At 50.8% G+C, this 25,926-nt stretch overlaps 10 protein-coding genes across 10 annotated transcripts; 7 read left to right on the top strand and 3 right to left on the bottom strand.

The window, feature by feature from the left end:
• The first annotated feature begins 836 nt into the window (after nt 1–836).
• On the top strand, nt 837–2,712 carry BDQ94DRAFT_73881 (putative amino acid permease family protein). The gene is made up of 2 exons (XM_026776432.1): nt 837–1,077; nt 1,172–2,712. The coding sequence occupies exons 1-2, from the start codon at nt 918–920 to the stop codon at nt 2,626–2,628; spliced, it is 1,617 nt and encodes a 538-aa protein (XP_026631190.1). The 5' UTR covers nt 837–917; the 3' UTR covers nt 2,629–2,712.
• A 1,648-nt stretch (nt 2,713–4,360) lies between these two features.
• On the top strand, nt 4,361–9,080 carry BDQ94DRAFT_166375 (putative ABC multidrug transporter; the record flags this gene model as incomplete). The annotated part of the gene is made up of 15 exons (XM_026770530.1): nt 4,361–4,558; nt 4,609–4,653; nt 4,706–5,116; nt 5,170–5,714; nt 5,765–6,270; nt 6,320–6,929; nt 6,978–7,167; nt 7,237–7,252; nt 7,300–7,475; nt 7,522–7,615; nt 7,663–7,970; nt 8,021–8,227; nt 8,277–8,436; nt 8,493–8,932; nt 8,982–9,080. 15 exons carry the CDS (start codon nt 4,361–4,363, stop codon nt 9,078–9,080), a joined length of 4,005 nt encoding a protein of 1,334 aa, XP_026631189.1.
• A 363-nt stretch (nt 9,081–9,443) lies between these two features.
• Nucleotides 9,444–10,628, bottom strand: BDQ94DRAFT_135760 (uncharacterized protein). Its single transcript, XM_026764747.1, has one exon. The coding sequence runs from the start codon at nt 10,497–10,499 to the stop codon at nt 9,678–9,680; it is 822 nt and encodes a 273-aa protein (XP_026631188.1). The 5' UTR covers nt 10,500–10,628; the 3' UTR covers nt 9,444–9,677.
• Nucleotides 10,629–11,170: 542 nt separating this feature from the next.
• Nucleotides 11,171–12,250, top strand: BDQ94DRAFT_73752 (uncharacterized protein). The gene has a single exon (XM_026776429.1). The coding sequence runs from the start codon at nt 11,269–11,271 to the stop codon at nt 12,139–12,141; it is 873 nt and encodes a 290-aa protein (XP_026631187.1). The 5' UTR covers nt 11,171–11,268; the 3' UTR covers nt 12,142–12,250.
• Nucleotides 12,251–13,844, top strand: BDQ94DRAFT_73760 (cobalamin-independent methionine synthase II family protein). Its single transcript, XM_026776430.1, has one exon. It carries the CDS (start codon nt 12,359–12,361, stop codon nt 13,556–13,558), a length of 1,200 nt encoding a protein of 399 aa, XP_026631186.1. The 5' UTR covers nt 12,251–12,358; the 3' UTR covers nt 13,559–13,844.
• Nucleotides 13,845–13,851: 7 nt separating this feature from the next.
• Nucleotides 13,852–15,468, top strand: BDQ94DRAFT_135756 (5'/3'-nucleotidase SurE). Its single transcript, XM_026764746.1, has 2 exons — nt 13,852–14,150; nt 14,221–15,468. Exons 1-2 carry the CDS (start codon nt 13,973–13,975, stop codon nt 14,940–14,942), a joined length of 900 nt encoding a protein of 299 aa, XP_026631185.1. The 5' UTR covers nt 13,852–13,972; the 3' UTR covers nt 14,943–15,468.
• On the top strand, nt 15,463–16,277 carry BDQ94DRAFT_166370 (NPP1 family protein; the record flags this gene model as incomplete). Its single annotated transcript, XM_026770529.1, has 2 exons — nt 15,463–15,698; nt 15,767–16,277. 2 exons carry the CDS (start codon nt 15,463–15,465, stop codon nt 16,275–16,277), a joined length of 747 nt encoding a protein of 248 aa, XP_026631184.1.
• Nucleotides 16,278–16,349: 72 nt separating this feature from the next.
• On the bottom strand, nt 16,350–18,031 carry BDQ94DRAFT_135754 (family 61 glycosyl hydrolase). Its single transcript, XM_026764745.1, has one exon. It carries the CDS (start codon nt 17,874–17,876, stop codon nt 16,641–16,643), a length of 1,236 nt encoding a protein of 411 aa, XP_026631183.1. The 5' UTR covers nt 17,877–18,031; the 3' UTR covers nt 16,350–16,640.
• A 3,264-nt stretch (nt 18,032–21,295) lies between these two features.
• On the top strand, nt 21,296–23,346 carry BDQ94DRAFT_156857 (sugar porter family MFS transporter; the record flags this gene model as incomplete). Its single annotated transcript, XM_026768670.1, has 5 exons — nt 21,296–21,680; nt 21,734–21,797; nt 21,847–22,290; nt 22,348–22,954; nt 23,011–23,346. 5 exons carry the CDS (start codon nt 21,296–21,298, stop codon nt 23,344–23,346), a joined length of 1,836 nt encoding a protein of 611 aa, XP_026631182.1.
• Nucleotides 23,347–23,759: 413 nt separating this feature from the next.
• On the bottom strand, nt 23,760–24,521 carry BDQ94DRAFT_166367 (uncharacterized protein; the record flags this gene model as incomplete). The annotated part of the gene is made up of 1 exon (XM_026770528.1): nt 23,760–24,521. One exon carries the CDS (start codon nt 24,519–24,521, stop codon nt 23,760–23,762), a length of 762 nt encoding a protein of 253 aa, XP_026631181.1.
• Nucleotides 24,522–25,926: the final 1,405 nt, after the last annotated feature.

The raw sequence follows: 25,926 nt of genomic DNA, 5'->3' as shown, positions 1-25,926 counted from the left end.
ACAACTCCTCATACAATCCCGTTACTGGCCAGGATATCACGAATTCGCCACATATCGCATCTTAAAATTAAATCAAGGGGGGAGATAATGGTTCGGATGGATCGACAATCAGCGCCCCGGACGCGATTATCGCCTCCGCATAGACCTGCCCGATTGGGATAGATGACGGGGAGACTGACGATGATGATCTGGGATCGTATTCCAGGAAAGCTAGTGACAACTTGAAACCTCGATGCGACCTGCGAGTTGATAGTCGCAACTGCCTTTTCAACAGCGCGATTTAGTAAACTGATGAGGTGGGATATCCCTATATTTGAGACTGGTTGAGCACGGCGACCGAAAGGCGGATAGGTCCAATGACCGTAGTAAAGCGATAATTGCTCGAGAATATATCGCAGCTATTCAACCAGTATATGAGGCAAATATCACGACCACAGCCTGGCTGAGTGCTGCTCAGATAATTAGTTCCTCAGTCACTGCAACAGGCCTTTGGATGCCCGAAGCTGCCATCCCCACTTGGGAAGTCCTGCCGAGCCTAAAAAAACCAGCCCCCGCAAAAGTCAAAAGTCAAAGGCGGAAAAAAATTTCACTTATCGTCAACTTATCTATCTTGTCCACTCACGAGGATCTCTTCCATGACCAATTGATCATTAACTTGGTCATTATCATCTTGATAACCATCTTACCTTTCCAAACTAAGCATGCTGGCCTTGTGAGGGGAAGCCCGAGAATCCCCATGCCCTTGCGTCCTTAGACTTGTTCATATATGAACCGTCCCCTCAGCACCTGAAACCGGTTGTATGAATTTGCAGAAAATGGACAATTGGGTGCACGACTTGTCCATCGATCTCGTTGCTCTCCCGCTTGGCTGAATTGATTTATTTGTGATTGTGCATTTTCTTCCAATTTGTCTCCGGATGCCGATGGACTTGGAAAACAACGGGCCGATCAAACCGATCCAGTCGGTCGACCAGAGCGTCCAAGATGCTCATGATCTTGCGGCCATGGGCCATGACCAGGCCATGACTCGAAAATTCGATATTTGGAGCATGTTGTCTCTCGCGTTTTGTGTCTTAGGTTAGTTCTGCCCGATCGTCGGAATTTTTCGTGTGCTCTGTGCGCGCTGCACCCACCGGGGCGCCAAGAACGGCAGCTAACCGTTGCGACCCAGGCACCTACTCTACTTTCGCGCAGGATTTAGATAGCGGACTCACCAATGGCGGCTCCGTGACCATTCTCTGGGGTCTCGTGCTGGTCACGGTCTGCAACTTGTGTGTCGCAGTTTCGCTTGGAGAGCTCACTAGTAGTATGCCGACCGCTCTGGGCCAGGCGTATTGGGTGTTTCGACTTTGGGACACCCCGTTGGGTCGATTTACCTCGTACATGTGCGCATGGATCAACATGTTCGGCTGGTGGACCTTGACAGCGTCCCAGGTTGCTTTCATGGCCGAATTCCTGCTGGGGATGAAAGTTATGTTCGATAATTCATGGGGTGGAGCCAGCACTGGATGGCTAAATTTCATCGTCTACATCGGTACAGTCTTGGTGTTGACTGTCATCAACCTAGTCGGCTGTAGGAAGGAAAAGGTCCTCCCATGGCTCAACAACTTTGTCGGCATATGGTTTACCGGCTTGTTCGTCGTCTTGTCACTTGCGCTGCTCATCTCCGTCGGTGTGAAGAAAGATCTCTCCTTCCAACCTGCGTCTTTCGTCTTTGGAGCTTGGCTGAACGAAACCGGTTGGGGAAACGGGGTCGTTTGGTTCACAGGCCTAGTGCAAGCCGCCTATGGTCTCACGGCTTTCGATGCCGTTATCCATATGGTCGAGGAGATCCCTGCCCCGCGTCGCAACGCCCCAAAAGTCATGTGGCTTTCCGTCCTCATGGGGGCCATCACTGGTTTTATCTTCATGATGGTGTGCTTGTTTTGCATTCAGGACATCAACGAGGTTATCAACTCCCCAACCGGATTGCCGTTCATGGAGTTGATGGTGGAGACAGTAGGCCTGGAGGGTGGGGCCACACTCATCGCTTTATTCATCTTTAATGGCCTGGGCCAGGGAATTAGTATCCTAACGACCGCTTCTCGACTAACTTGGGGCTTTGCACGAGATGGTGGCTTACCTTGGAGCGGATACTTCATGCTGGTCGATCCGGTATGGAAGGTTCCGGCACGAGCACTATGGTTCCAGGGCTTTTGGATTGCATTGGTCGGAATCCTTTATCTGTTCGCCAACACGGTGCTCGATGCGATCTTGAGTGTTAGTACGATCGCTTTGACCATCTCATATGGTCTTCCCATTGCTGCCCTTCTGGTAGTCGGGCGCGATAAGCTGCCACCAGGCCAGTTCCATCTGGGACGATGGGGGAAGCTGATCAACTGGGTCAGCATCATCTACTGCATAATCACGACAGTATTCTTCCTATTCCCAGGGTCTCCGAACCCGTCACCTAGCGATATGAATTATGCGATTGCTGTGTTTGGAGTGATGCTGGTGGTCGCCGTTGGATTTTGGTTCGTTCAAGGAAACCGCACGTATTTGAAGACGGAGGATGCCATCGACCAGATGATTCAGGCACAGAGGCTTGAAATCAATACGGCGACGCAGGCGCAAGACAAGAAGAAATAGATCTTTGTATATAGTTTTCGAGTGTTTAATGACTACAATGACCTTCACTATTCTGTTAGCCAAGCTTGCATGCGTAGAAAGCAAATAAGCCCACTGAAACCCACTCGGGAGGAAAAAAGCTTCAAAGATCGCCTACCGGTACTTTCTAAGGTCGAGACCAAGCACTGTCACTCGAGGATTATCAGTAAGCAATATGTAGGATCGACAATTGCACGTCCTGGGGAGAGCGCAAAGAGTGTAAGTCGGTGAGAAAGGCCCGTGACCCAAGTGGACGCGCCCTCCACGTGTTGTGCGCCATCACCCCACGTATGGCACCACTCCTCTCATGCCGATGTTCCTTGACTCTAAGAATACTTTAACTCCCCAGTGGTTCTTCAATAAGGCTGATTTCTCCCACCTGACCAGAATTTGCTAATGTTGTACTTGCTATCTCTTTAGATGACCCAGGCCGTTTTTTCCGTGGAGCAATTACCTGGTTGCTAATACATAACGATGCACCTACATTTCACAACTAGTCTTCCGAGATAGGAGTTTACGATATCTCCATGGCACGTGAAGACCAAGACAGCCAGATCAGAAAGAGAATAAGATCGCTCAACAATTATGATGTGGCTAGCGTGTCTGCAGACCTATAATGGGAAATATTCTCCCTACTGCCATCGGATATATTACATTCTACCGGATATGTGAGCATAGGAAAGCGCGAACATACAGGTCACCCATCTATTGGTATCAGGCCGGAAGACTCGGATCAAGTATCCTGTTGTTATCGGTCGATTGAAGTTCTAGTTGATGACGTTGGGAGTTTAATCTCACATGAGTGTCATGATACCCTTGAGAGCAAAACAAACACCTTGATGCACCCTGAATGCTGACACGGCTATGAAACACAGGAACAGGAACCGGATGGCCTAAAGGGCCCAGACCAGATTTGATTAGTGTTCCACAGCCTAAACAATCCCGAAAGTACCCACCTGCTAGCTGGCTATATCCGAGCCTTAGAAGGTTGTTCCTGGCCCTGAGGGGCTGTCCAGATAGCTTATCTACCGATAGACAGTGACGCAACGTACGTATACATTACTGCAGCCGGTTTTAGACACTTTTGCGAGTAGTGGCCTGGATTTCATTCAAAGCAAAAGAGCTGTGGTTGCTGCGCACCCTGGGATATGATTGATTCCAACCATACTAAACTGACTCGTGGGCTAAATCCGCCGAAGGCTCAGTAAGAGCTCTTGGGGCCTATTACCAGCTGGATCTTGATGGCCTTAGGTCATCGCGGGCAATATTTCCAGACAGGACGAAGTTTGCAGCCCGCTATTGACGTGGTGCTGCACCTCTTGCTGCATCTCTATACCCGGGGCCATACCGAGAATATTCTGATGTGGACCTTATCTTATCTTTCAGCGAATGATATTCTCGGGAAGAGCTCATAGTGGGGATCTCGGTTTTACGGGTTCAAGATGCTCCGGGTATACGGGTTTACGGAGAACGCTTTTTCAGCAAACTGTCTCCATACTGGCTTTCTGAGAGAGAAAATATTGGAATATAACAGATTAAACGCCCACGGCTCTGATTACATCTAGTTGAGTACCTGAGCCATACTGTCACGCAGTGCCCTGGTTTTGTGGACTGTGGTTCATAGGTATGCTTATCGGCGGGCTGCTGAGATCTACAACGGATATACTGACCGATTACCCCCGTGTAGTTGTGACAAGTGGAATCATTGCTCAGGATGGACACTTCATCATCTTCAGGAACCGTGGACATTGAGCCTGGGAACTCTTCTATTCCCAAGCAGCTGACGCTCACGTGGCGCAATGTTAGCGTGAACGTCACAGCCCCCGATGCCGCCCTGGGCGATACACTGCTGTCAGTGGCCGATCCACGGCAGATTTCGGCGTGGTTCAGCAAGAGCCAAAGGCCAAAGAGGGTATGTTTGAGACATTATCAAGCTCGGATCAATGCTAACAATTCTACAAGACGATTCTTAAGGACATCTCTGGTCAACTTCGGCCAGGAGAAATGGTAGGAGAAATTAAATGAGCAGATAGATTGACAGCTTACTGACAAGGCCTAGTTGCTCGTTCTCGGACGTCCAGGATCAGGGTGTACATCATTCCTTCGTGTAATCTCCAATGATCGCGAAGCTTTCGACGAAGTTGTCGGTGAGACTCGATATGGAAGCATGGACCACAAACAGGCCAAGAAGTACCGGCAGCAGATCATGTTTAACAATGAAGACGATGTTCATTTCCCTACTTTGACCGTTAATCGAACGATGAAATTCGCCCTTCGAAACAAGGTTCCCAGAGAACGACCGGAGCACCTACACAATCGGAAAGATTACGTTCAGGAGAAAAGAGACGGAATTCTTGAGTCGCTGGGTATCCCGCACACAAAGAAGACATTGGTTGGAAACGAGTTTATCCGTGGTGTATCTGGTGGTGAGCGGAAGCGTGTTTCCTTGGCAGAGGTTATGGCTGGCCAGGTATCAATCCTCTCTCCATATGACATCAACATATTACTTACGACCGAAATTAGAGTCCTGTTCAATTTTGGGATAACCCAACTCGCGGTCTGGATTCCAAAACAGCGGTTGAATTCGCCCGCATGCTGCGACGCGAGGCCAACGAGAATCAAAAGACGATAATGGCTACCATGTATCAAGCTGGAAATGGCATTTTCGACGAGTTCGACAAGATCCTTGTCCTGGCGGAGGGTGTCGTCACCTACTACGGGCCGCGCGCATTGGCTCGGGGTTACTTTGAAGACATGGGATTCATCTGCCCCAAGGGAGCCAACATCGCCGACTTTCTGACATCGGTTACGGTGGTCACTGAACGGATTGTCGCCCCAGGCATGGAAGACAAGGTTCCCAATTCGCCCGCTGAGTTCGAGGCCCGTTACCGCCAGAGTGCGATACATTCCCAGATGATGAATGATATCCAGCCGCCAGAGAAACTGGTAAACGAGGATGAGAACTTGGCTCTAGCAGTGGCAATGGAGAAGAGAAAGCAGCATGTTCCTCGACCTCAGAGTGTCTATACGGCTGGTCTGTGGGATCAGATCCTCAGCTGCACCCTGCGGTAAGCTACTTGAAACTGGAAGCATGGCGGAGAAACTGACATTTTCCAAGTCAATTCCAGATTTTGGCCGGTGACAAGCTTTCTATTGCCATTAAGGTGGTTTCCGCTATCTTGCAGGCTCTTGTCTGCGGCAGTTTATTCTACAACCTTAAGCTAGACAGCAGTTCGATTTTCTTGCGTCCGGGTGCTCTCTTCTTCCCCGTTCTTTACTTCCTCCTCGAAACAATGTCTGAAACAACCGGATCATTCATGGGTCGACCTATTCTTTCGCGGCAAAAGAGGTTTGGCTTCTACCGACCGACAGCTTTCGCTATCGCCAATGCGATTACCGATATCCCTATCGTCTTGGTTCAGGTGTCCTGTTTCTCCTTGATTTTGTACTTCATGAGTGGGATGCAAATGGATGCAGGCCGCTTCTTCACGTACTGGATCATTATTATCGTGCAAACGCTGTGCTTCATGCAAATGTTCCGCGCGATTGGTGCCTTGTGCAAGCAGTTCGGTAATGCGTCCAAGATGACCGGATTTCTATCAACTGTCTTTTTCGTCTACGGAGGTTTGTTGTGCTAAATACAACTATTCTGAAATTCTGCTAATCATCACAGGATATCTGATTCCTTTTGAGAAGATGCATGTTTGGTTCCGGTGGATATTCTACCTGAACCCTGGTGCATATGCTTTCGAGGCGCTGATGGCCAACGAGTTTACGGGCCTAGAACTCAAGTGTGTCGAGCCTGACTATATCCCATACGGGTCGGGCTATCCTACCGGCTCTTCCCCTTACCGCGGCTGCACTGTCAAGGGTAGCAATTCGGAAGGCATCATTGACGGTGCCGCCTACATCAAAGAGCAGTACAATTACACTTATCACCATGTTTGGCGAAGCTTCGGTATTATCATTGGCTTCTGGGCATTTTTCATTTTTCTGACGGCGATTGGATTCGAATTGCGCAACAGCAGTGCCGGATCTTCCGTCCTCCTCTACAAGCGAGGCGCCAAAAGCAAGAAGCCAGACGAGGAGAGCAACGTCTCGTCTAAGTCTGAAGGAGCTGTCCTTGCGCAGTCTGGAAAACAGTCCACGTTCACATGGAACAATCTCGACTACCACGTTCCTTTCCATGGCCAGAAGAAGCAATTGCTGGACCAGGTATTTGGATATGTCAAGCCGGGTAATCTGGTGGCATTGATGGGATGCTCCGGTGCGGGAAAGACCACGTAAGTGCTAAGTGAGACGACAGAGTGATGCAAAGCTGATTGCTATAGATTGCTCGATGTGTTGGCTCAGCGCAAGGATAGTGGTGAGATCTACGGATCCATTTTGATAGATGGTCGGCCACAAGGTATCAGTTTCCAGCGTACCACTGGCTACTGCGAGCAGATGGATGTTCACGAAGGCACCGCGACCGTGAGAGAAGCCTTGGTCTTCTCCGCGCTTCTCCGCCAACCTGATAGCGTACCACGCGAAGAGAAGATTGCATATGTTGATCACATCATTGATCTCCTGGAGCTGAGCGATATCTAGGACGCTTTGATTGGAGGTATGTGAGAACTCCGGACAAAGACTGATCGATTACTGACAAGACAGTTCCCGGGGCTGGTTTGAGCATTGAACAGCGGAAGAGAGTGACATTGGGTGTTGAACTGGTCGCCAAGCCAACGCTTCTCTTCTTGGATGAACCGACCTCGGGTCTAGATGGACAGTCTGCTTACAACATTATCCGATTTCTGAGAAAGCTCGTCGACAGCGGTCAAGCTGTGCTGGTAAGTCTATATGCCTTTACATATTGGCGTATCTCACATATTCCAGTGCACTATCCATCAGCCTTCAGCGGTCTTGTTCGATGCATTCGACTCGCTAGTGCTGCTTGCCAAGGGCGGAAAGATGACCTACTTCGGAGAGAGTAAGCTTGCCACCCACCTGTACAGACTGAATCTAACACTCCATTAGCTGGCGAAGAGTCACACAAAGTGTTGGAATACTTTGCGAAGAACGGAGCCCCCTGTCCTCCAGACATGAACCCCGCCGAACACATTGTGGAGGTTATCCAGGGTAATACCGAGAAGCCTATTGACTGGGTTGATGTGTGGAGCCGATCTGAGGAGCGCGAGCGCGCTCTTGCAGAGCTTGAAGCCTTGAACAAGGAGGGACAATCACATACTGATTATGTGGAAGACCAAAGCAACTTTGCAACCCCGGTTTGGTTCCAGTTTAAGATGGTGCTGCAGCGCCTCATGGTCCAGCTATGGCGGTCACCGGTAGGTTCCAATATCATCTATGACTAGGGGCATTGACTGACGTTGATCAGGACTATATGTGGAACAAAATCATCCTGCACGTCTTTGCTGCACTGTTCAGTGGATTCACCTTCTGGAAGATGGGAGATGGAACGTTTGCGCTACAGCTTCGACTGTTTGCTATCTTCAACTTCATTTTCGTCGCACCAGGATGTATCAACCAGATGCAGCCGTTTTTCTTGCACAATCGCGATATCTTCGAAACCAGAGAGAAGAAGGTAAAGTCCTGCAGCTGTACTTTCATCAACGCTGGCTAACCGAAAGCAGTCTAAAACCTACCACTGGATTGCCTTCATCGGTGCCCAAGCAGTTTCCGAAATCCCCTACCTGATTATCTGCGCCACGCTCTACTTCGCATGCTGGTACTTTGTTGCCGGATTGCCTGTTGATGCGTACATCTCCGGCCACATGTACTTGCAGATGATCTGTGCGTACCCTTCCTTTGCAGAACTGTGCAGAACTGAGCAGAACTGACCGATTTAGTCTACGAATTCTTGTATACATCGATCGGACAGGCCATTGCGGCATACGCACCCAACGAGTACTTCGCCGCCATCATGAACCCCATCCTCATCGGTGCGGGTATGATCGCTTTCTGTGGTGTCGTTGTGCCCTACGATAGTATTACGCCCTTCTGGCGGTACTGGATGTACTACCTTGACCCGTTCACCTACTTGGTGGGTGGTCTTCTGGGAGAGGTGCTCTGGGATGTCAAGGTGCAGTGTGAGCCTTCGGAGTATATCCAATTCAACGCCCCGTCCGGACAGACATGCGGCCAGTACATGGCCGAGTTTATCTCCGAGCAGACTGGGTACCTCTTGGACGCGAATGCTACCGGCACTTGCTCGTTCTGCCAGTACTCGATGGGTTCAGACTATGCGAAGACCTTCAACTTGAAGGAGAAGTACTATTCGTGGAGAGATGTGAGTGTATCCTTGGTCAAAAATGTAACCAAATGCTAATTCATTGCAGACTGGAATTACGGCGCTGTTTTGTATCACGTCGTACGGATTGGTGTTCTTGATGATGAAGTTGCGGAGCAAGAAGACGAAGAGCGCACGGTCGGAGTAGACCACGAGATAGGATGTGTTGATATTGATAGGGGAGGAGGGAGGAGGCTTTGAAGGGAAGAGCCAGACAAGCATTCTTTGAGTAAATAGATACTAGATGATAGACCGACTGGATGCAGTCATATAGATACTACTGATTTTACTAGACTTTAATACAACACTACGTCGTTTCTTTCTACTATCACATCCCTTCCACGTAGACCTTAAATGTGATGGCTGGCACTAGTATGGTTGTTAGACCCAAGGAAGGCAGTGTAAACGCAACAATTGAAGTGAGCAGAATAGTGGCCAATGTGAACATAAGCTTATCAGACTAGTAGTAATTTCTGAACAAGATTGCGAGGGGAGTACGAATTGAGGCATACCCGAACATGGTGTAAATCGTGTTGTAAGATCTAAATAGAGTATATATATAAATACTATATAGTATAAGAAGGAAATTTAACTACTCAACCTGGCACCAAGGAAAATCCAACCCAACCAAACGAACCCAGGGTATATAATCAAGGCCAAATCCAAACACCTCCCAGAACCCCAAATCAATCAAAACCACACCAGAGCCAGCTGAGTGCCATCGCGCTTCACCAAAAATCCAAAATCAAAACCTAAATCTCGGCGTATCCACCTGGGACCTCACATAAGCCACATCCACCAACCTCCCCAAGATCACGTACTCCAACTTCAACTTGATACTATATACCAACGCCTTGAACGTAACCTGAAAGGTAAAAAAACCAGCATACTGAATCCCCACGACCGACAAATCCAACACAATAATCACCACATTAACCAACAACAACTGCACCAACACACTCCTGGACAACTCCCCACTATCCATGCGCAACATCCTCGCCGTCTCCCTGATATACAACCCGGAGAGCAACAGCTCCTGTGCACAGAACCACACCAACTGCACGCGCTCCATGATCCCGAATGCAACATTCATCGGCTCAGACTGCGGCATCGCATTAACCGCCAGTTCCAGCCCCTCACTCGCGCAATGCAGCAGCACCCCGTCGAAGATAATCAGGTAGAGCAAACCCCGTAGGATTTTCTTGTGGTGCAGCACGAGGTGCAGGCGCGACCAGAGCACGAGCGATTGTCCTGTAACCATGCCGGCCCAGCCGACTCCCACTATGGAGATCTCGAGGAAGTAGTTGGTGAAGGTGAGACCGAACATTTTGAGGAGATAGCCGAGGCTGAAGGGGATGATGGAGATGGACGCGATCAGGAGGGACCAGAAGTAGGTGCCGGTGTAGCGTTTGAAGGTGTTGAGGCAGAGGATAACCAACTCGATGGCATTGCACCAGGAGAGGGCGATGAGGATGGGGAAGACATATTCTTCGACGGTGGTGTTGAGGTGTCGGGTTAGGCCGGTAGGGGACTGGGTTGCGGCGTCGTCAAGGGTGAAATGGGGCATTAATAGGAGGCATTGATGGGGAAGGTAGTAGATATTATGTACGGATGGATTGAGAGAGGCGATAATGTGGAGGTGGAGGTGGAGATAGGGATGGTTACAGAGCACAGCATAGCAAGAACTTGTTGCACTGTAATCTGGAATGAGGCGAAGTTGGTAGTCAGTAGAGTTCGTCGCAAAGTTGTGGCGCCCGATCTGGCAGGCGAAAGGAACGGCTGTGATTTGATCGAGAACGGACAATTGCGTCATGGATGTCGGCAGTTAAGGCGACTGTCATGCGCTAATTGGTTGGAGATACAGGGATGCGGATGTGGCAGCCAATCAAGGTGGACTCAAACTGCTAATCTATCCTTATTCTGATTAGCTGCGTCGGTTAAAAGGAAGGTGGTGATTGGTGGGTGATTGCAGTCGGAACGGTTCTGTCCGATAAGGCAACCCCTGATATTCCTGACGGTACGGTAATCTTGGAGATGTGTTTGGCTTGTTTGTCCTGTTTGCTCAGGGACTCGTCGCGTGCTCAGTTTGGGATAGCTCTTTCTTTCCTTACTGCCTGCAGACGCGACAGCCATGGCCATGCTGTAGTGGATTCGAGGCTGAGATTGCCGACAGCTGCCTCGGTAGCTCCTGCCTCTCGAGGCAACAACATTTCATAACGTACGGAGCTATTCCCCGCCACTAACTCAATGGAGCTGGGGACAAACAATCATTCTTCCTCACTGGTTCTACTGCCTCTCAAGCTTCCGCCCCCGACGTGTCAGCACGCGTGACAATCATGATTCCCACCAAGAGGATGGATTTGACCGGGCGGAAGCCCCTCTATCGCCTCTCCGCTACTCCTGCGCCTCCTACCACCCCGCAGACCCCGAATGTGAAGCCCGCAGCCCAAACACCGACGCATCCTCCGGCACCGCAGTACCAGCCATGGCAGCAAACTCCTCCGCATCCATATCCCGCCCCGTCACCTCATGGACAGCCTTCGCAAGTCCTCTCACCGTATAATGAAACCAATCATGGCACCGACATGCAGGCTGCGCGACGACGCGGACGAATGCTATTCGAAAACGAACTCATCATCCTCTTCAAGGGCTGTATCGAGCGGAAGGATATGTACCTGACCAACCCGAACCGAAGCGCATTTTGGGACAACGTGGCCGGGTATATGAACAGCTTCACAGGGCGGAATTTCTCGCCCCCGTCCTACCAGCAGATCGTGACAGACCGAAGCATCGAGCGTCGAACGCATCGACGCGACATCGCAAATGGAAAGGCCCACGTGGAGCCCCCCAACGCCCTCACGACTGTGATCGATCAGTGGATTGCGATGGAGGATGAGATACTGAAGCAGACGAGCGAGAGCGAGGCTCGGTCGCAGAAACGGCCCGCACCGGACGATCCCAGTACGCAAGATGTTAGCCAGGCTAAACGATTGCGTCCGCATACGGCAGATGCTCCCCAGACCACCCCTTCGAGTCCTTCTCAAGCGCGTCGCGAGGTGGATGGGAACAGCCTTGCCCGAGCCTTGGTGCACGAAGTACGAGATCTACGGCGGGAGGTGGAAGAAGTCCATCGGAAACTGGACTTGGTTTTGGAGGCGCTCAAAGCGGTGAAAGAGAGTCCGGATAATGTGAACTCCGAGGAAAGATGATTCTCTCACAGTCGATCGCTGTTGATCTCGGACGAAAATGCCATTTCAGGGTGTGCGAGGCATACGATGCTCGGTCGGTCGTTGCGAACGGCCGAGACCGCTCGGCCCCTCATTCCCCGCATCCAATACGAAGATGAGGCTATTTAACTGAGCCGGACACAGAAATGTGTATAGGGACCCATCCGTACAACTTTTATCAGCAACTTTATCAGCTATCATGGCTCCTACATTCCGTGCAGAACAAATCGGCTCGCTGATGCGGCCCGAGGAGCTATTAGCTGCTCGCAATGCCGCCGGATTGGCGCACATCTACACCCGAACCAACGTGCCGGAGGGTGTGCAGCAAGTGACAAAACAGGCGATTGCCAAGGTGGTGGAGCAGCAGCAGGCGCACAAGGTGCGCCCAATCATGACCGGAGAGTTTGAACGGCCCATCTTCTACGCCGGGTTCTTCGAGAATCTGGAGGGGCTTGAAATGACCAAGGTCCCCATTCCGGACGGTTACCGCACGGGGCTCCCGACCGTGCAGACGCTCGAGAAGCTGGGCATCAAGGAACGGGATGCCTGCATCGCTGTGGGCAAGATTCAGCACGTGCGCAGCCCGTACCTGGCCGACTGGGAGTACCTACGGAGCCTGGTGCCGCAGGAACAGTGGAAGGAGTGCAAGATGAGCATGCCATCTATTACCTGGCAGCACCAGCATTTGCGTGCAGGGACCGCGTTCACGGCCTCCAGCCCGTACACTACCGACAAAGAGTACTTTGCGGACCTTGCAAAGGCGTTTGCACGGGAGTACCAGATCCTTTACGATGCGGGACTACGCTCCATCCAGGTGGACGATCCCGCCATGACCTTCTTTGTGACGGACGAAATGCGATCGGGGTGTGTGGCAGATGGGATTGACCCGGATGAACTGTTGGACCTGTATATCTGGGCGCACAACGAAAGTCTCCGGGACCGACCTGCAGATCTTCATGTCGGAGTTCACCTCTGCCGGGGCAATATGCCCGGGTCGACGCACGTGCTTAGTGGGTCGTATGAGCGGATTGCGCAACGCATGTTCACGGGACTCAACTATGACACGTTCTACCTGGAATATGACACGGAACGAGCGGGGGACTTCCAGCCGCTGCGACACCTGCCAGTGGGCAAGAACGTGGTACTGGGAGTGGTATCGACGAAAGCCCCGGAATTGGAGACAGTGGAGGAGCTGCAGGTGCGGGTATATGAAGCGGCGGATGTGATTGCGCAGGGGCAAGGCCGGAGTCGGCAAGAGGTGCTCGATAGCTCGCTTGGAGTGAGTCCGCAGTGTGGTTTCTCCAGTGTGAGCTATGGTCGGGGAATTGGAATGACGGAGACGCGCATGTGGGAGAAGCTGCAGTTGGTGCAAAAAGTAGCCGAGCGGGTGTGGCAGTAAGCTGCAGTAAGCTGCAGGGGGGATGGCCAGGGATGGTATGTGTGTATACATTCGTCACTACTATATTCAAGCGTACCGGATATACTATGTAGTGTTGAAGGAATGCATGGCTGTCAGGCACAGCAGATTGCATGATCCACCACTGCTGTCAAGTAGCACGGCATGTTGGCCTGCACGTGGCTGAATTGTTGGGTTCCGGACATCCGCGATGATCCTTAACCAATTTATTCTGTGCATAAATGCGGGTAGATGAACACCCGCACGGCAACTCTCTTCCAGCCGAGCTTCAATGTGACCTGTCTGCCGTCCATCTGGACAAGAATCTATATAGCTGGGCCCGGCACGAGTTCCATATCCATTTAGTCCCCAATCTATTGCTCACTTCACCCGCCAATCAAGCGTTCCATTCCCACCATGCACTTCCCTCTCGCAGTGCTGGCTCTGCTTCCCCTCACCACCCACGCCATCAACATCATTTCCTCCAACGATGATGGCTGGGCCGAGCTCAACATTCGCACTTTGTACAACGCGCTCACCGCAGCCGACCACTCGGTCGTGATATCTGCGCCCGCAGAGAATCAAAGCGGAACCGGTAATTCCATGCCTAACTCTCTACCTTGATTGATATTTCTACAACGGATAAACTAATCTAACCAATACAGGTTCCGACGACGCAACACCTACTCCCCTGACCTCCCCATGCGAATTCGACTCCTGTCCCAGCGGCAGCCCCGCCGTCGGCCACAACGCCAGCCAACCACGCTTCAACTACGTCAACAGCTACCCAGCGACCTCCATGAAATATGGCCTCAACAACCTCTCCTCCACCTACTTCTCCGGCTCTCCCGACCTCGCCGTCGCCGGGCCCAACGTAGGCGCTAACCTCGGCCTAGCCGTCTTCTTCTCTGGCACCGTCGGCGCAACCACCTACGCCGCCAACCAAGGCATTCCGGCAATCGCCTTTTCCGGATACACTGGCTCCCAGATCGCCTGGAACGTGAGCAGTGTTCCCACGTACAGTACTGTATATGCAGAGCTAGCGACGAAGTTGGTAGATGAGTTGGTGGAGTCCGGAACCCCGTACTTGCCCGAGGGCGTGTGGTTGAATGTGAACTTTGGGGCTGTGAGCGATGATAGTTGTACGAGTGCGGATGATTTCGAGTTTGTGTTGTCGAGGCTCTTTACGGCGATTCCGTTAATTACAGCGGATGATGTGGAAACCTGTAATAGTACACGGTTGCCCACGGAGTTGAGTGTTATGCTCCAGGATGGATGCTGGGCGAGTGTGTCGGTGGGCATGTCTGGGGATAAGTTGGATGCAAATGCTACGGTGCAGGGGGTGGTGTTGGAGAAGTTGGGGGGATTGTTGACCTGTTTGGATTAATTCACTAATTGTGAATGTACATAGTCTATAGTATAGTATATAGTATGGTATGTATAGTACAATAGGCGGAGAAGCATGTGCAGCCCTATATTCGCATATATACGCCTGCAGGAATGCGTGGTCCAAGCACAGGCCATTATTGGTTGAAAAATACGCTCTCCGACATTCCGTGTCTATATGTTAATATGCGCTACTATTAATCTATTCCATTCCCCTCACCGCTGCTACCCTGTTCTGCCATACCAACATCCTCCGTGCCTGTCAGCACTATCCATACCCGCATACGCATCCAGCTGATCCTTCACAGAATTAGGCATAACCCCCGAGCAGCAACCATATGCTCTGCTGTCCTTCCTATCGCCCCACCGCTACCGTTCCTCTGCCGATCTCTGAAGATACTTGCCTATAGTAGAGATGGACATAAAAGGAGCTCCCCTTTCCCCTCATCCTCATGCCACATCTTCCAAACAAATCACCAAAAAGAAAGAAATAAGTTAAGAAAAACAAAAAAACCAACACAATGTCCCTCCGCACCCTCCTCCTCGCCGCATCCACCCTCTCCGCCACCGCAGCAGCAGCAGCAGGCAAACACCGCCTGCACGCGCGCGACTGGATCGCCAGCGACGAAATCGTCGGCTTCAACCAGACCGTCCCGGACAACTCCACCGGCGATCTCTACCTCGCCTACCAGCCCTACCTGAAGGTCGTGAACGGATGTGTCCCGTTCCCGGGTGTTGACGCCGAAGGCGATACCGAGTATGTTCCCTCCCCCCCAATACCTCCCTCCAAGAAAATCCTCCTAATAAGCGATAAACAATGAATAGTGCCGGCCTCGCCCCCACCGGCGCCAGTGACGGCGACTGCAGCTCCAACACGGGCCAAATCTACGTGCGCAGCAACATCAGCTCCACCTCCTCCACCTCGACCTACCCGACAGCACTGCTCTACAGCTGGTACATGCCCAAAGACGAACCCAGCGATGGTCTCGGTCACCGACACGACTGGGAGGGCGTGATCATCTACCTGTCTGACGCGACCACCATCTCTGCGGATAATATCCTGGCTGTGTGTCCGTCCGCGCATGGCGGGTGGGATTGCTCCACGGATGGGTATACCCTTGAGGGTACGAAGGCGCTGATCAAGTATGAGAGTATCTGGCCGTTGGATCATAGTTGTGGGTTGACGGATGTGGTGGGTGGTACGCAGCCGTTGGTTGCGTGGGAGAGTTTGACTACGGCGGCGAGGGATGCGTTGCAGACGGCGGACTTTGATAAGGCTATTGTGCCGTTTAAGGATAGTACTTTTGATGAAAATCTTGCGAAAGCTACTTACTAGTTTACTAGTGAACTAGGGTGATGGAGGGGGAGGGGAAGTGGGAGGGTGTTGTAAATACTTTGTGGTAGTATATATATATGAAGTTATATTTGGGTAGTAATGGTCTGACTGACGGAAGTATGTACTGGGTATCTGTCGAGAGTTCCTTGAGGAATATGAATGTAATGTGAATGTGTTTGTGAAGGGTTCTGATCTATATAGGATACGGCTTAGTAGTAGCTTTATAGTAGTATCTACTAGAGTAAGTACTATTGATGTTTATTGGGAGAGCATATGAGGCAAGTCATTGTATTTAATACACTAAACAGCATAGACTAGCTATCACTGATAAGAGTGAATCTGTAAAAAAGGCTAAAGCGCTACTTAAGCACTTGCAATGCACTGGTAGTAGTAAGGGTTGTACGAGTGGCAGCTAGATCCGCTCGCGCACTGAGTAGCACCAGTCCAGTTGATACCACCGCACTGGCCGTACAGAGACTGGCTACCGGAGCTACCGGAGGCAGCAGAGCTAACAGCCGGAGCAGGGGTGATAGTCGACTGAGCAGGCTCGGGCTGAACCGAGGTAGTAGGCTGCACAGCCTGGGGAGTGTTGGTGAAGGTCAACAGGGTAGTCCAAGAAGAGGGGACCTGCACGGGGATCTGAGTGTAGGCGGAGGAGCTGGAGCTAGGGGCAGCAGGGGCAGGGGCACTGCTGGACTGAGCGATCTGGGTGTTGGTGTCAACGCTGGTCACGGCAGCAGCGCTGGTAGCGGCGGCAGCGGTCGAGGAAGCGGAAGCGACGGCGCTAGCACTGCCAACCACGGCGGTGCCGGTGGAAGTGACAGCGGAAGTAGTCTGAGTGATGGAGACATCGCCGCTGTAGGCTGTAGGGCCGGGCATAGTGTAAGTGCTCAGGGAGGAGTAGATGTTGACGAGGATACCGCCCTCAGTGGCAGTGTAGAGCTCGGTACCCTTAACACCGGAGGGAGTGGCGGTACCGGTACCGGTGACCTGGAGGTTGAAGCACTGGGGGTAGTTCTGGGCGCCGTCCTGCTCCTCAGCGCCGTGGAGAGCGATGAGCTCGTGACGGAGGACGTAGTTACCGGCGGCGATGGAGGGAGGGATCTCGACCATCCAGCTGTTGTTGTTGTTGATCAGCTGGTCGGTACCCCAGGTACCGGGGACCTCGGTGTCGCTGACGAGACCGACGCCGTCGATCTTGAAGAACTCCAGGTCGGTCTTGTCGACGGTCTCGCAGCTGCCGTCGCAGCGAGCCAGGTAGTCCAGGACGGGACCGTGGTGGGAGTCGGGCCAGGCAGTCCACTGGATGTTGATCTTCTCACCGGCACCGACGACAACGTGGGCCTGGGCGTTGGTGGCGTTCTCGTGACAGATGATGTTAGGGTTGCGGTACTCATCGGGCGAGATGAAGCCGTTACCGGTGTTGGGGGTGGTCCAGGCGGCAACCTTCGGGGGGTCGGACTCGTAGGGGAAGGAGTTGATGTCGAAGCCCTCGTAGTAGACACCGTCGACGACGATGTTGGTGACGTGACCGTGGGCAGCGACCTGGGTGGCCGACAGAAGGGCCGCAAGGAGAGAGGCAGACTGAGCTTGACGCATGATTGCTAGAGTGGTTTTTGGGAGAAGAAGGAAAAGTTTGTAGAGAATGTAAAGTAATGTATGTAGAGTGTTTGTAAAGAGTGAGCGCGCAGCGCAAAGAGTGTGAAAGCCTCAGTCAATGAAGCGGAAAGCAACGAAGGGAATGAAGATGAAAGAGAAGACTTGCTTGAGGGAGGAAAGGAACAGCAGCATGGTCGAGGAGCAGCATGGCTTTTAAATCTTCGTGTCGCCCTGTCAATACTCGCAGATGCTTTACCTGTGTCACATCTCAAACCACGGCTGGAGCCATGACACCCACCCAGGAGTCTGGTCTGACCACCGCCCTAGATTGCGGGTCCGAATTGGGCCTTTGGGAAGCGCTGGAGCAATTAAGGTGAGGGCAAACGGCGGTAGGGCAGGGGCAAGTGTTCCAGATCCGTCTGATATTAAGGCTATTGCCCGACTAGGGTCTTGGCTGTCGGAGAGTTTCCACTCTTGCCTCCCAACGACCTTCTGTCACCTTTTTCGAGCATATGTCTTGTCGGTTTCACTCATAGTTCGCTTATCATGAAGAAGCTTTCTCAATTAACAGCTCAAGAACAGATGTTCAACAGCTAGATGAACGCTGCCAGCGTGGTTAAAAATAGCAGCCGAATGCCCGCCACCCACTGCGGATCCGGCACTAGCCACCGAAGAACTAGTGTATCCCTAACTCGATGATAGCTCATCGGATAAATGCTGGTCCAGACTCATATAAATTAAGTCTGCCCTGACTGGTCGTCCCCACCAATCACGCCCCTTGATGCTGAATAGCCGCCGTTCCTGCAGCACTCAGTCCCTGCCAATTTTCCACCGGACACCCGCCACCACATCTAGAGGAAATCCTCTGTGTTCTCCAATAACATCCAGTAGTGGACCATCACCTTGCTTGGGGATGATAGTATAGCTGAAGCGTATTCGTCAGCAAATTCGGTTGCCTCGCCTTGTTTGGCAGCGCTTTGACCGGCCAGGGTCCACGTCGGAGTCTGCTCCGTGCAAGCACAGCTGTGTACGGAGAACCCTGCACTAATCTCCAGTCCCTGATCGCGGAGGTGTAGAATAATTCTGCCATCACCATCGCATATCAACACAACCTCAACCACAGCATACTACCATGCTGCAACACCAAGACCGTGCGACTACCAAGCAACTTTAACACTGTTAAACAATTAACCTTAAGTGAGACATAACGGTAACGTTGAATGACTCGCCATGGTAGTGAGCCCTTGGCAAACCGGGTCAAGTGTGGGCCCTGAAACAAACCTGGTTATTAAAGGCCGCCGCATTGTTAAGATACATCACCTGCACAGCCTGCTTTCCTGATATAGCCCTGGTCGTCATGGCAGTAGTTACTGGCTCTGAGTAAGCGGGGCTGCGCGGAATTGAACCAATATGAGCTACTTGTAAGGCTGGATTTAGCTAGACCTGCTGGCATCGGATGTTCGGGTCGGATATAAGGGCATATTGCAGGGGCTCTGGCAGGTCTCAGAGCGGGGATCTGACCTCGTTCGAGGACATTAATTGGCTGTCGCATGCATCATCAATATACCCAGGAGCATTTAAGCGCCGTGCTTACGACCTGTCATATCACTGCAACGACTTCATTGTCACGCAGTATCTGGAAAATATTGGCAACAGCATCGATACTATCAGGCATGAGAAAACCGCATCAATGCAGCCTAAGACAAAAGAGAAATAGAAGAAAATACGAAGGAATAAGAAGAAAAAAACAAGAAACTAAAGAAATAGAAAAATAAGGGGAAAAGAAAAAGGACTACCACTGCCAATCACTCGTCGACCCATTCTAATCCGGCCCCAGGGGATGGTGGCACTTGGCGAGATAATCACATCTTCAGCAATATCTTTCTGGATCCAAGCATCTCCAGATTTTCGTCGTGTCGAGTCTGGGTAAGAATAGATCCCCATTAATGAGATAGATGTCCCACCATCCTAGTTTCCTGAGTCGCTACAATATTTCCACAAAAGTCTTTTTGTGTCAAACTTGCTGCTAACGGATGACGGCGCGCATCAACTTCGTGTTATTCCTGTCAGGCATTATGGTAGACAAAGACACGATCTAGTCACTCTCTTGCATTAAACTCTTCAAAATTGTCTAGATGCTCATCAGGCAGAGCGGATGCAGCCTGTAGGACTGATAGAGTAGTATGACCAAATCAAGCGGCTCGAGCTGGTCGGCGAGGACCATGCCAAGGGCCAGTGCACAATTGATGTAGTGGTTACCAAGTAGATTTTGGAACAGCTGATCCATTACACTTTGGATGCCGTATCTGCCTACGATTGCTCATTGAAGCTGAAATTCTCCTCATTATTGTATCACTATTCTGTAAGGAATATCTATATAAATTTATTGAGAAGAGGTACATAAATAATGAGAGCCCTTTTCAAAGAACACAGTTCTTTATGAGCTGTTTTTACCATATCAGGTGGCTAATGGGCCATTATGTTAAAACTCCTATTTGCCAGTTCTGTACAATATATGAGTAGCAATTTAGCGCTATGATTTCCTATGCAATGAAACGGTCATAGACCTTTATGCAAAGACATGGAGATCCCGTGCGCTCCTCAGATGACCCAAATCGACACCTCACCGGCCTGGGGATATGCTCTTCCATCGTTTGCGGCGAAACCTAACTCGACCGACCGTCGGCTCGTTCTTGGCCAGAGTGCTCAGACGGCTCTCTCTGGGCGCCAAGCTGCCGAGATTCGTTCAAGCCAGCGGAGGTTGCCAATTTCTCCGCCGAACAGCGGGTGAAATCTGGGGAGGCGATTCTGCTAAATTCGGCCGCGCATATATCCCCAGATACACGAGGTGGCTGGGCAAGGCCGAGCGGAGGGTTACACTCTGCTACACGTACTCTCAACGAGAGTCACGCCTCAGTGGCGATGTCGTGCAACAACGTTACAGACCATGGCCTCCCCAGCCTTGGGAGCCGCTTTCAGTGCCCCTCTATCTTGGCGTGAGTTTCTAATAAACTCAAATAGGGTTGGGTATGGATGGAATGATAACCCCAGAAGTTGTCTGTATGGATGTGCCATGCATCCAAGATCTCGGCTTATGTAGTCCAAGACAACCACTGTTGCGTTCACTAGAGTCCAAGGCTCTTGGGTCGGATCCGTGAGACCAGATACTTAATGAGATTGGCTGTAGCATTAACGAGCCTGGAGCTACACTTTGACGTGAATGGAACAAGTCATTTCGCCTGCAATGAGCTCGATAGATCAGAGGATTCAGGCCTTTATGGACACCGGGATTTAAATAGGCCATCATGGCCCGGGGAAATTTCGTGAAGGCATACCATACTGCGCCTTGCTCACTTCAGATATCCGCACAACAGACCTCCATAACAAGCCTTTAGTGCAACTGCACTTCCTAAACTAGCATGGGTGACAAGAAAAGCGACCCAGAGAACCCCATCTCTACGGTTCACCATCTTGAATCACCCACCTCCAATGAAAAGCAAGATCCAGAGGTGGCCCGAGATTGGACACGCGATTTAACCGAGAGCAAGGATGCCACCACATCCACAAGATTGAAGAACCCGCTCGCTGGTCTGACGCGAGATGAGCTATTCCGCGATGTCGAGTCATTTGCAAGGGACAAGGGTTTGGAGCATATTATGGATGAGCTGAAAAGAGGCTCCCTTGTAGCACAGGATCCTAAAGCCTTCGAGTCCCTTGATGAATTATCCGAAAGTGATAAAGAACTGCTTCGTCGTGAGAAGACACATCGGTGGAGCCAGCCGTTCATGATGTACTTCATGACAAGTACGTCTTTTCCAACAAAGGTTGACACAACCGGAGGCTCTAACAAATACTAGTTCTCTGTGCTGGGTCCGCAATCGTCCAGGGCATGGACCAGACGGCAGTGAATGGAGCACAAGAGTAAGTTATGTACTGTCACGGGTTCTTTCTATAAGCTGAGTACATTCAGGTTTTACTTCGCTGAGTTTAATCTCACCAATACCTGGCAGCAAGGGCTCCTGAACGGAGCTCCATACTTATGTTCTGCGCTTATAGGATGCTGGACAACCGCCCCTCTAAACCGTTGGTTTGGTCGTCGTGGATGCATCTTCATCTCATGCTTGATTTCCTTTGCCTCGTCATTTTGGATGGCTGCAGCACACACTTGGTGGAACCTACTCTTAGGACGGTTCCTCCTCGGTTTTGCAGTAGGTGCCAAGTCAACAACGACTCCAGTATACGGAGCGGAGTGCTCTCCAGCCATAATTCGCGGGGCTCTAGTTATGATGTGGCAAATGTGGACGGCTTTCGGGATCATGCTTGGATATATTGCTTCCGTTGCCTTCATGGATGTGACGCACCCCTCAATCCCCGGTTTCAATTGGAGATTGATGCTTGGTTCAACCGCCATTCCGTAAGTTTGCACATGCCTACCTTTTGCACATATACCAGTTGTGCTAACAGCGACGAGTCCCTTCTTCGTATGCATGCAGGTGTATTTCTGTCCCGAGTCACCCAGATGGTATATGATGAGGAATCGCTATCAAGACGCTTACAAAGCACTCTGTAAGCTCCGTCCTTCCTCGTTTCAGGCCGCCCGCGACCTCTACTACATCCACGCGGCACTGCAGGTCGAGGAAAAGCTCCGGGAAGGTAAACAGCTCTGGCGGGAAATGTTCACCGTTCCTCGCAATCGACGCGCTGCACAATCATCTTTCTTCGTCATGTTTATGCAACAATTCTCGGGAGTAAATGTGATAATGTACTATTCTTCGAGCATCTTTGCAAATGCGGGATTTGATAGGCGCATGGCGTTGGTAACGTCATTGGGATGTGGTATAACGAACTGGATATTCGCTCTCCCGGCAGTATATACAATCGATACGTTCGGAAGGCGGAACCTCCTCCTCACCACATTCCCATTGATGAGCCTATTCCTGCTCTTCACCGGGTTTTCATTCTATATCCCGGACCAGACCTCACGAACGGCTTGCGTGGCGACAGGCATCTATCTTTTCATGATCGTGTACTCGCCAGGCGAGGGACCGGTACCTTTCACATACTCGGCAGAGGCATTTGTAAGTCGATGTGTAACTTCAGGTTCCGAAGGGAAATCTTGCTAAGCAACGCACAGCCACTATACATCCGTGACGTAGGTATGTCTTTTGCGACTGCAACGACCTGGGGCTTCAACTTCATCATCTCGTTGACATGGCTTCCCTTGCGAGATGCGTTCAGTGTGCAAGGAGCATTTGGATGGTATGCAGCATGGAATGTCTTCGGATGGATCTTTTGCTATTTCTGTTTACCCGAGACCAAAGCACTGTCGCTTGAGGAACTGGATCAGGTGTTCTCGATCCCGACAAGAAAGCATATCAAGCATTATGCCGAAATGCTGCCATGGTATGTGAGGAAATATATCTTGCGAGGAGACGTGCCGCCTCAGAAGCAGTTGTATGATTATGAGTAGGTGGAAGTGAAGTGAAGGTTGAATGAGGTGAGGTTGAGGATGAAGTGAGAGGCATAAGACGAGGACGGAAATACACTAATGCCTATTCGGTAACTAGTTGCCTCACCAGGCATCCGTCGACACTACTCGATGGACTACTGTTTTCTGGCTTCAGTTTTGGTACATTTGTCCTCCGAGTATATTTTATGGTTATACTTTTCTATAACTAAGTGCTACAGAGTTATGATGTCCGACGGTATCGGCTTTCCAGCAATTTGACCGACCGGCCAAGTATTCTTTTACTGTAGTCACCACAAGGAATCATACATGTTGTGTGTAACACATGCACGCCTATATAGTATATGATACACAGCAACTTGGACACTACTAGTCTGATAGATAGCAAAACCACTTGTAAGCCGTGAGAAAAAGGACTACCACCTAATCACAAGGCGGGGAAAGTCCGTCGCATAGTTATCTCCGTAGAAATTGAATCCAACGACAGCGTCCAGCCCATCCACACTATATGCATCCGAGCAGAAACTGAAAGTTCCACTTGGCTGGCTAGCCACAAACTGTGCTGCTCCCGAAGCTGCGCCCGCTAAGCCCGTCTGCGTCTTCGTTCCGTATCCACTCGGCTCGGTCCATGAGAAGTCGATTTCTTGCACATGAGAAGTTGTAGCTCTCGACTCCAATACCTTCGCGGCGAGATCCTCGGAAGGACAATTATCGGTGCAGGGCATATTAGAGAATCCTTGGGTGCGGGCATGAATCCGACCGTCAGACAGCCTTCTGACCGTCAGGTTGACGGGTTGGTTGACGGCGTGGACGAAGTGCCAGTCATGCGTTAACGCAGTAGTATTGATGAAGTTGTGGACAACGCCCTCGTGGGTGATATGGTTGAAGGCAATCGAACCCTCGTCTCGTTTGGCAGGAATCATAGCGCCTGTTTGGCCGCTTCCGCCATGTGCCTGGACAACTGCATTGATGCCGACTAGCAGGGCGGCTGCAATGCATCCAGTGCCGGCACTGGCAGGGAGGAAGTATCCGCACACCATCCAGGCAATACCAGCTATTGCGGAACTGGCCTTAACGTACCATGTAAAGCCGGCACCAGAGGTCGGGGTTGCCTGCATCAGGAAGACGAGGACTGCCGTGAGGGTCGCCCAAAGGCTTCTCTGTTGCGTTGGTGCCATTGTTGTAGACCACGTAGATCGAGGAACGGTTCGAGGACACGTAGAAGTTCTCTGAATGTAACAACAAAGATGTAGCAGGCAACTGCTTTGATCAGGAGTGCAAGGGCTTGTTCGAGCTCACTAGGCATGTTTGAATACTATGGGATGGAGGGCATGAGCTAGATATAACAGACAACCCAGGGTTGCGTGGAATAATGATTTGGAATAGACAGGCAACAGGAGGGGTAAATGGATAAATGGTTAATGAACCTCCAGACCTTGATATTAAGAATACATCCGAAAGGAACGCTCTAAGAAATCGCGCGGGTATGGGATTGGTTGCTTCGTTAGTAGGGTTACTTTGGGCCCCATCGATCAGGGGTTCCGTATTCCTCTGTATCTCCCCTGGACATATTGACTGTATCGTACTTACTTTCTAGGCCTGTCCCATAGATAAGGGCCGCTCTATCCACTATGCAATGTGCTTGTAGGCGTGAGAGAAATTACACCTCTACCCATAAGATCAGTGTAACATTGATATCTACCCTACGCACACGTCACCGACGTGGACTGCCTGATATTGCAGTAGGTCGAAAGATACTTCAACAACATGTTTACTTAGAAAGGCCGTGGCATTGCTTGAATATTCGGAGTAGGAATTCCGGTTGGATTTAGATTGGATCCTGATAGCGTATTCGGATAGAAGGAAAATATCCAATTCGTCGAGAAAAGAACATTAGTCTCCGCATTATGAATGTGGGCTAAGTTAATGGCTCCGATTGGGCTCTCTTGGCGGGCGGACAGGGAAGTAGTTCACATCACGCAGGGACTCACCCTAGTATAAGCAGAGTAGCCTTGTTTCCGCTGTCTGTGCATATGATAGAGACCCGAGGTGATCACATGGAGCAGGCCAATGGTCCACTTACTCCACTATTGTCTGTGAAGCAAGCTGCTGGTGACTTACTAAAGTGACAGGGAAGGCATTCCAATCGGAACTACCCGACAACATGGACTTTCTTGATTGCATGGGTTTCACCGTCTACAGACTCAACCCTGCGTACTGCAGCTGTTCACAAGTAGAGCTCTCCGGATGTTACATTGAGAGAAGCTGGGGTTATTAACTTTGACTTCGCATGCAATCAGTCCGCACTAGATGTAGTCCAAGTTCAATGTTTTGGGTCTACTGATTTACGAGAGAATAAGTCTTTGAAAACATGCCAATACACTTAGAAGCAGTTGCTGTGATCTCAATTGATAGATTCAAACTATATTCAAAGAAGTTCAAATGTCAGCCGATGATATATACCCAAAGAAAGCAAGGCCAAAACAGGGGAAATTTGACGCCAACATTATCCGAATTAAAGGGTTGGAGATGTACTACGTAGACTACTGAACTGGGGCTTCCTTACCTCTCTCCCATCCGAAT

The sequence above is a fragment of the Aspergillus welwitschiae genome (genome assembly GCF_003344945.1).
Source record: "Aspergillus welwitschiae strain CBS 139.54b unplaced genomic scaffold BDQ94scaffold_3, whole genome shotgun sequence".
NCBI classification, from domain to species: domain Eukaryota; kingdom Fungi; phylum Ascomycota; class Eurotiomycetes; order Eurotiales; family Aspergillaceae; genus Aspergillus; species Aspergillus welwitschiae.
Note: the sequence above shows the minus strand (reverse complement) of the source record. Positions and strands in the feature narration are given on the sequence as shown.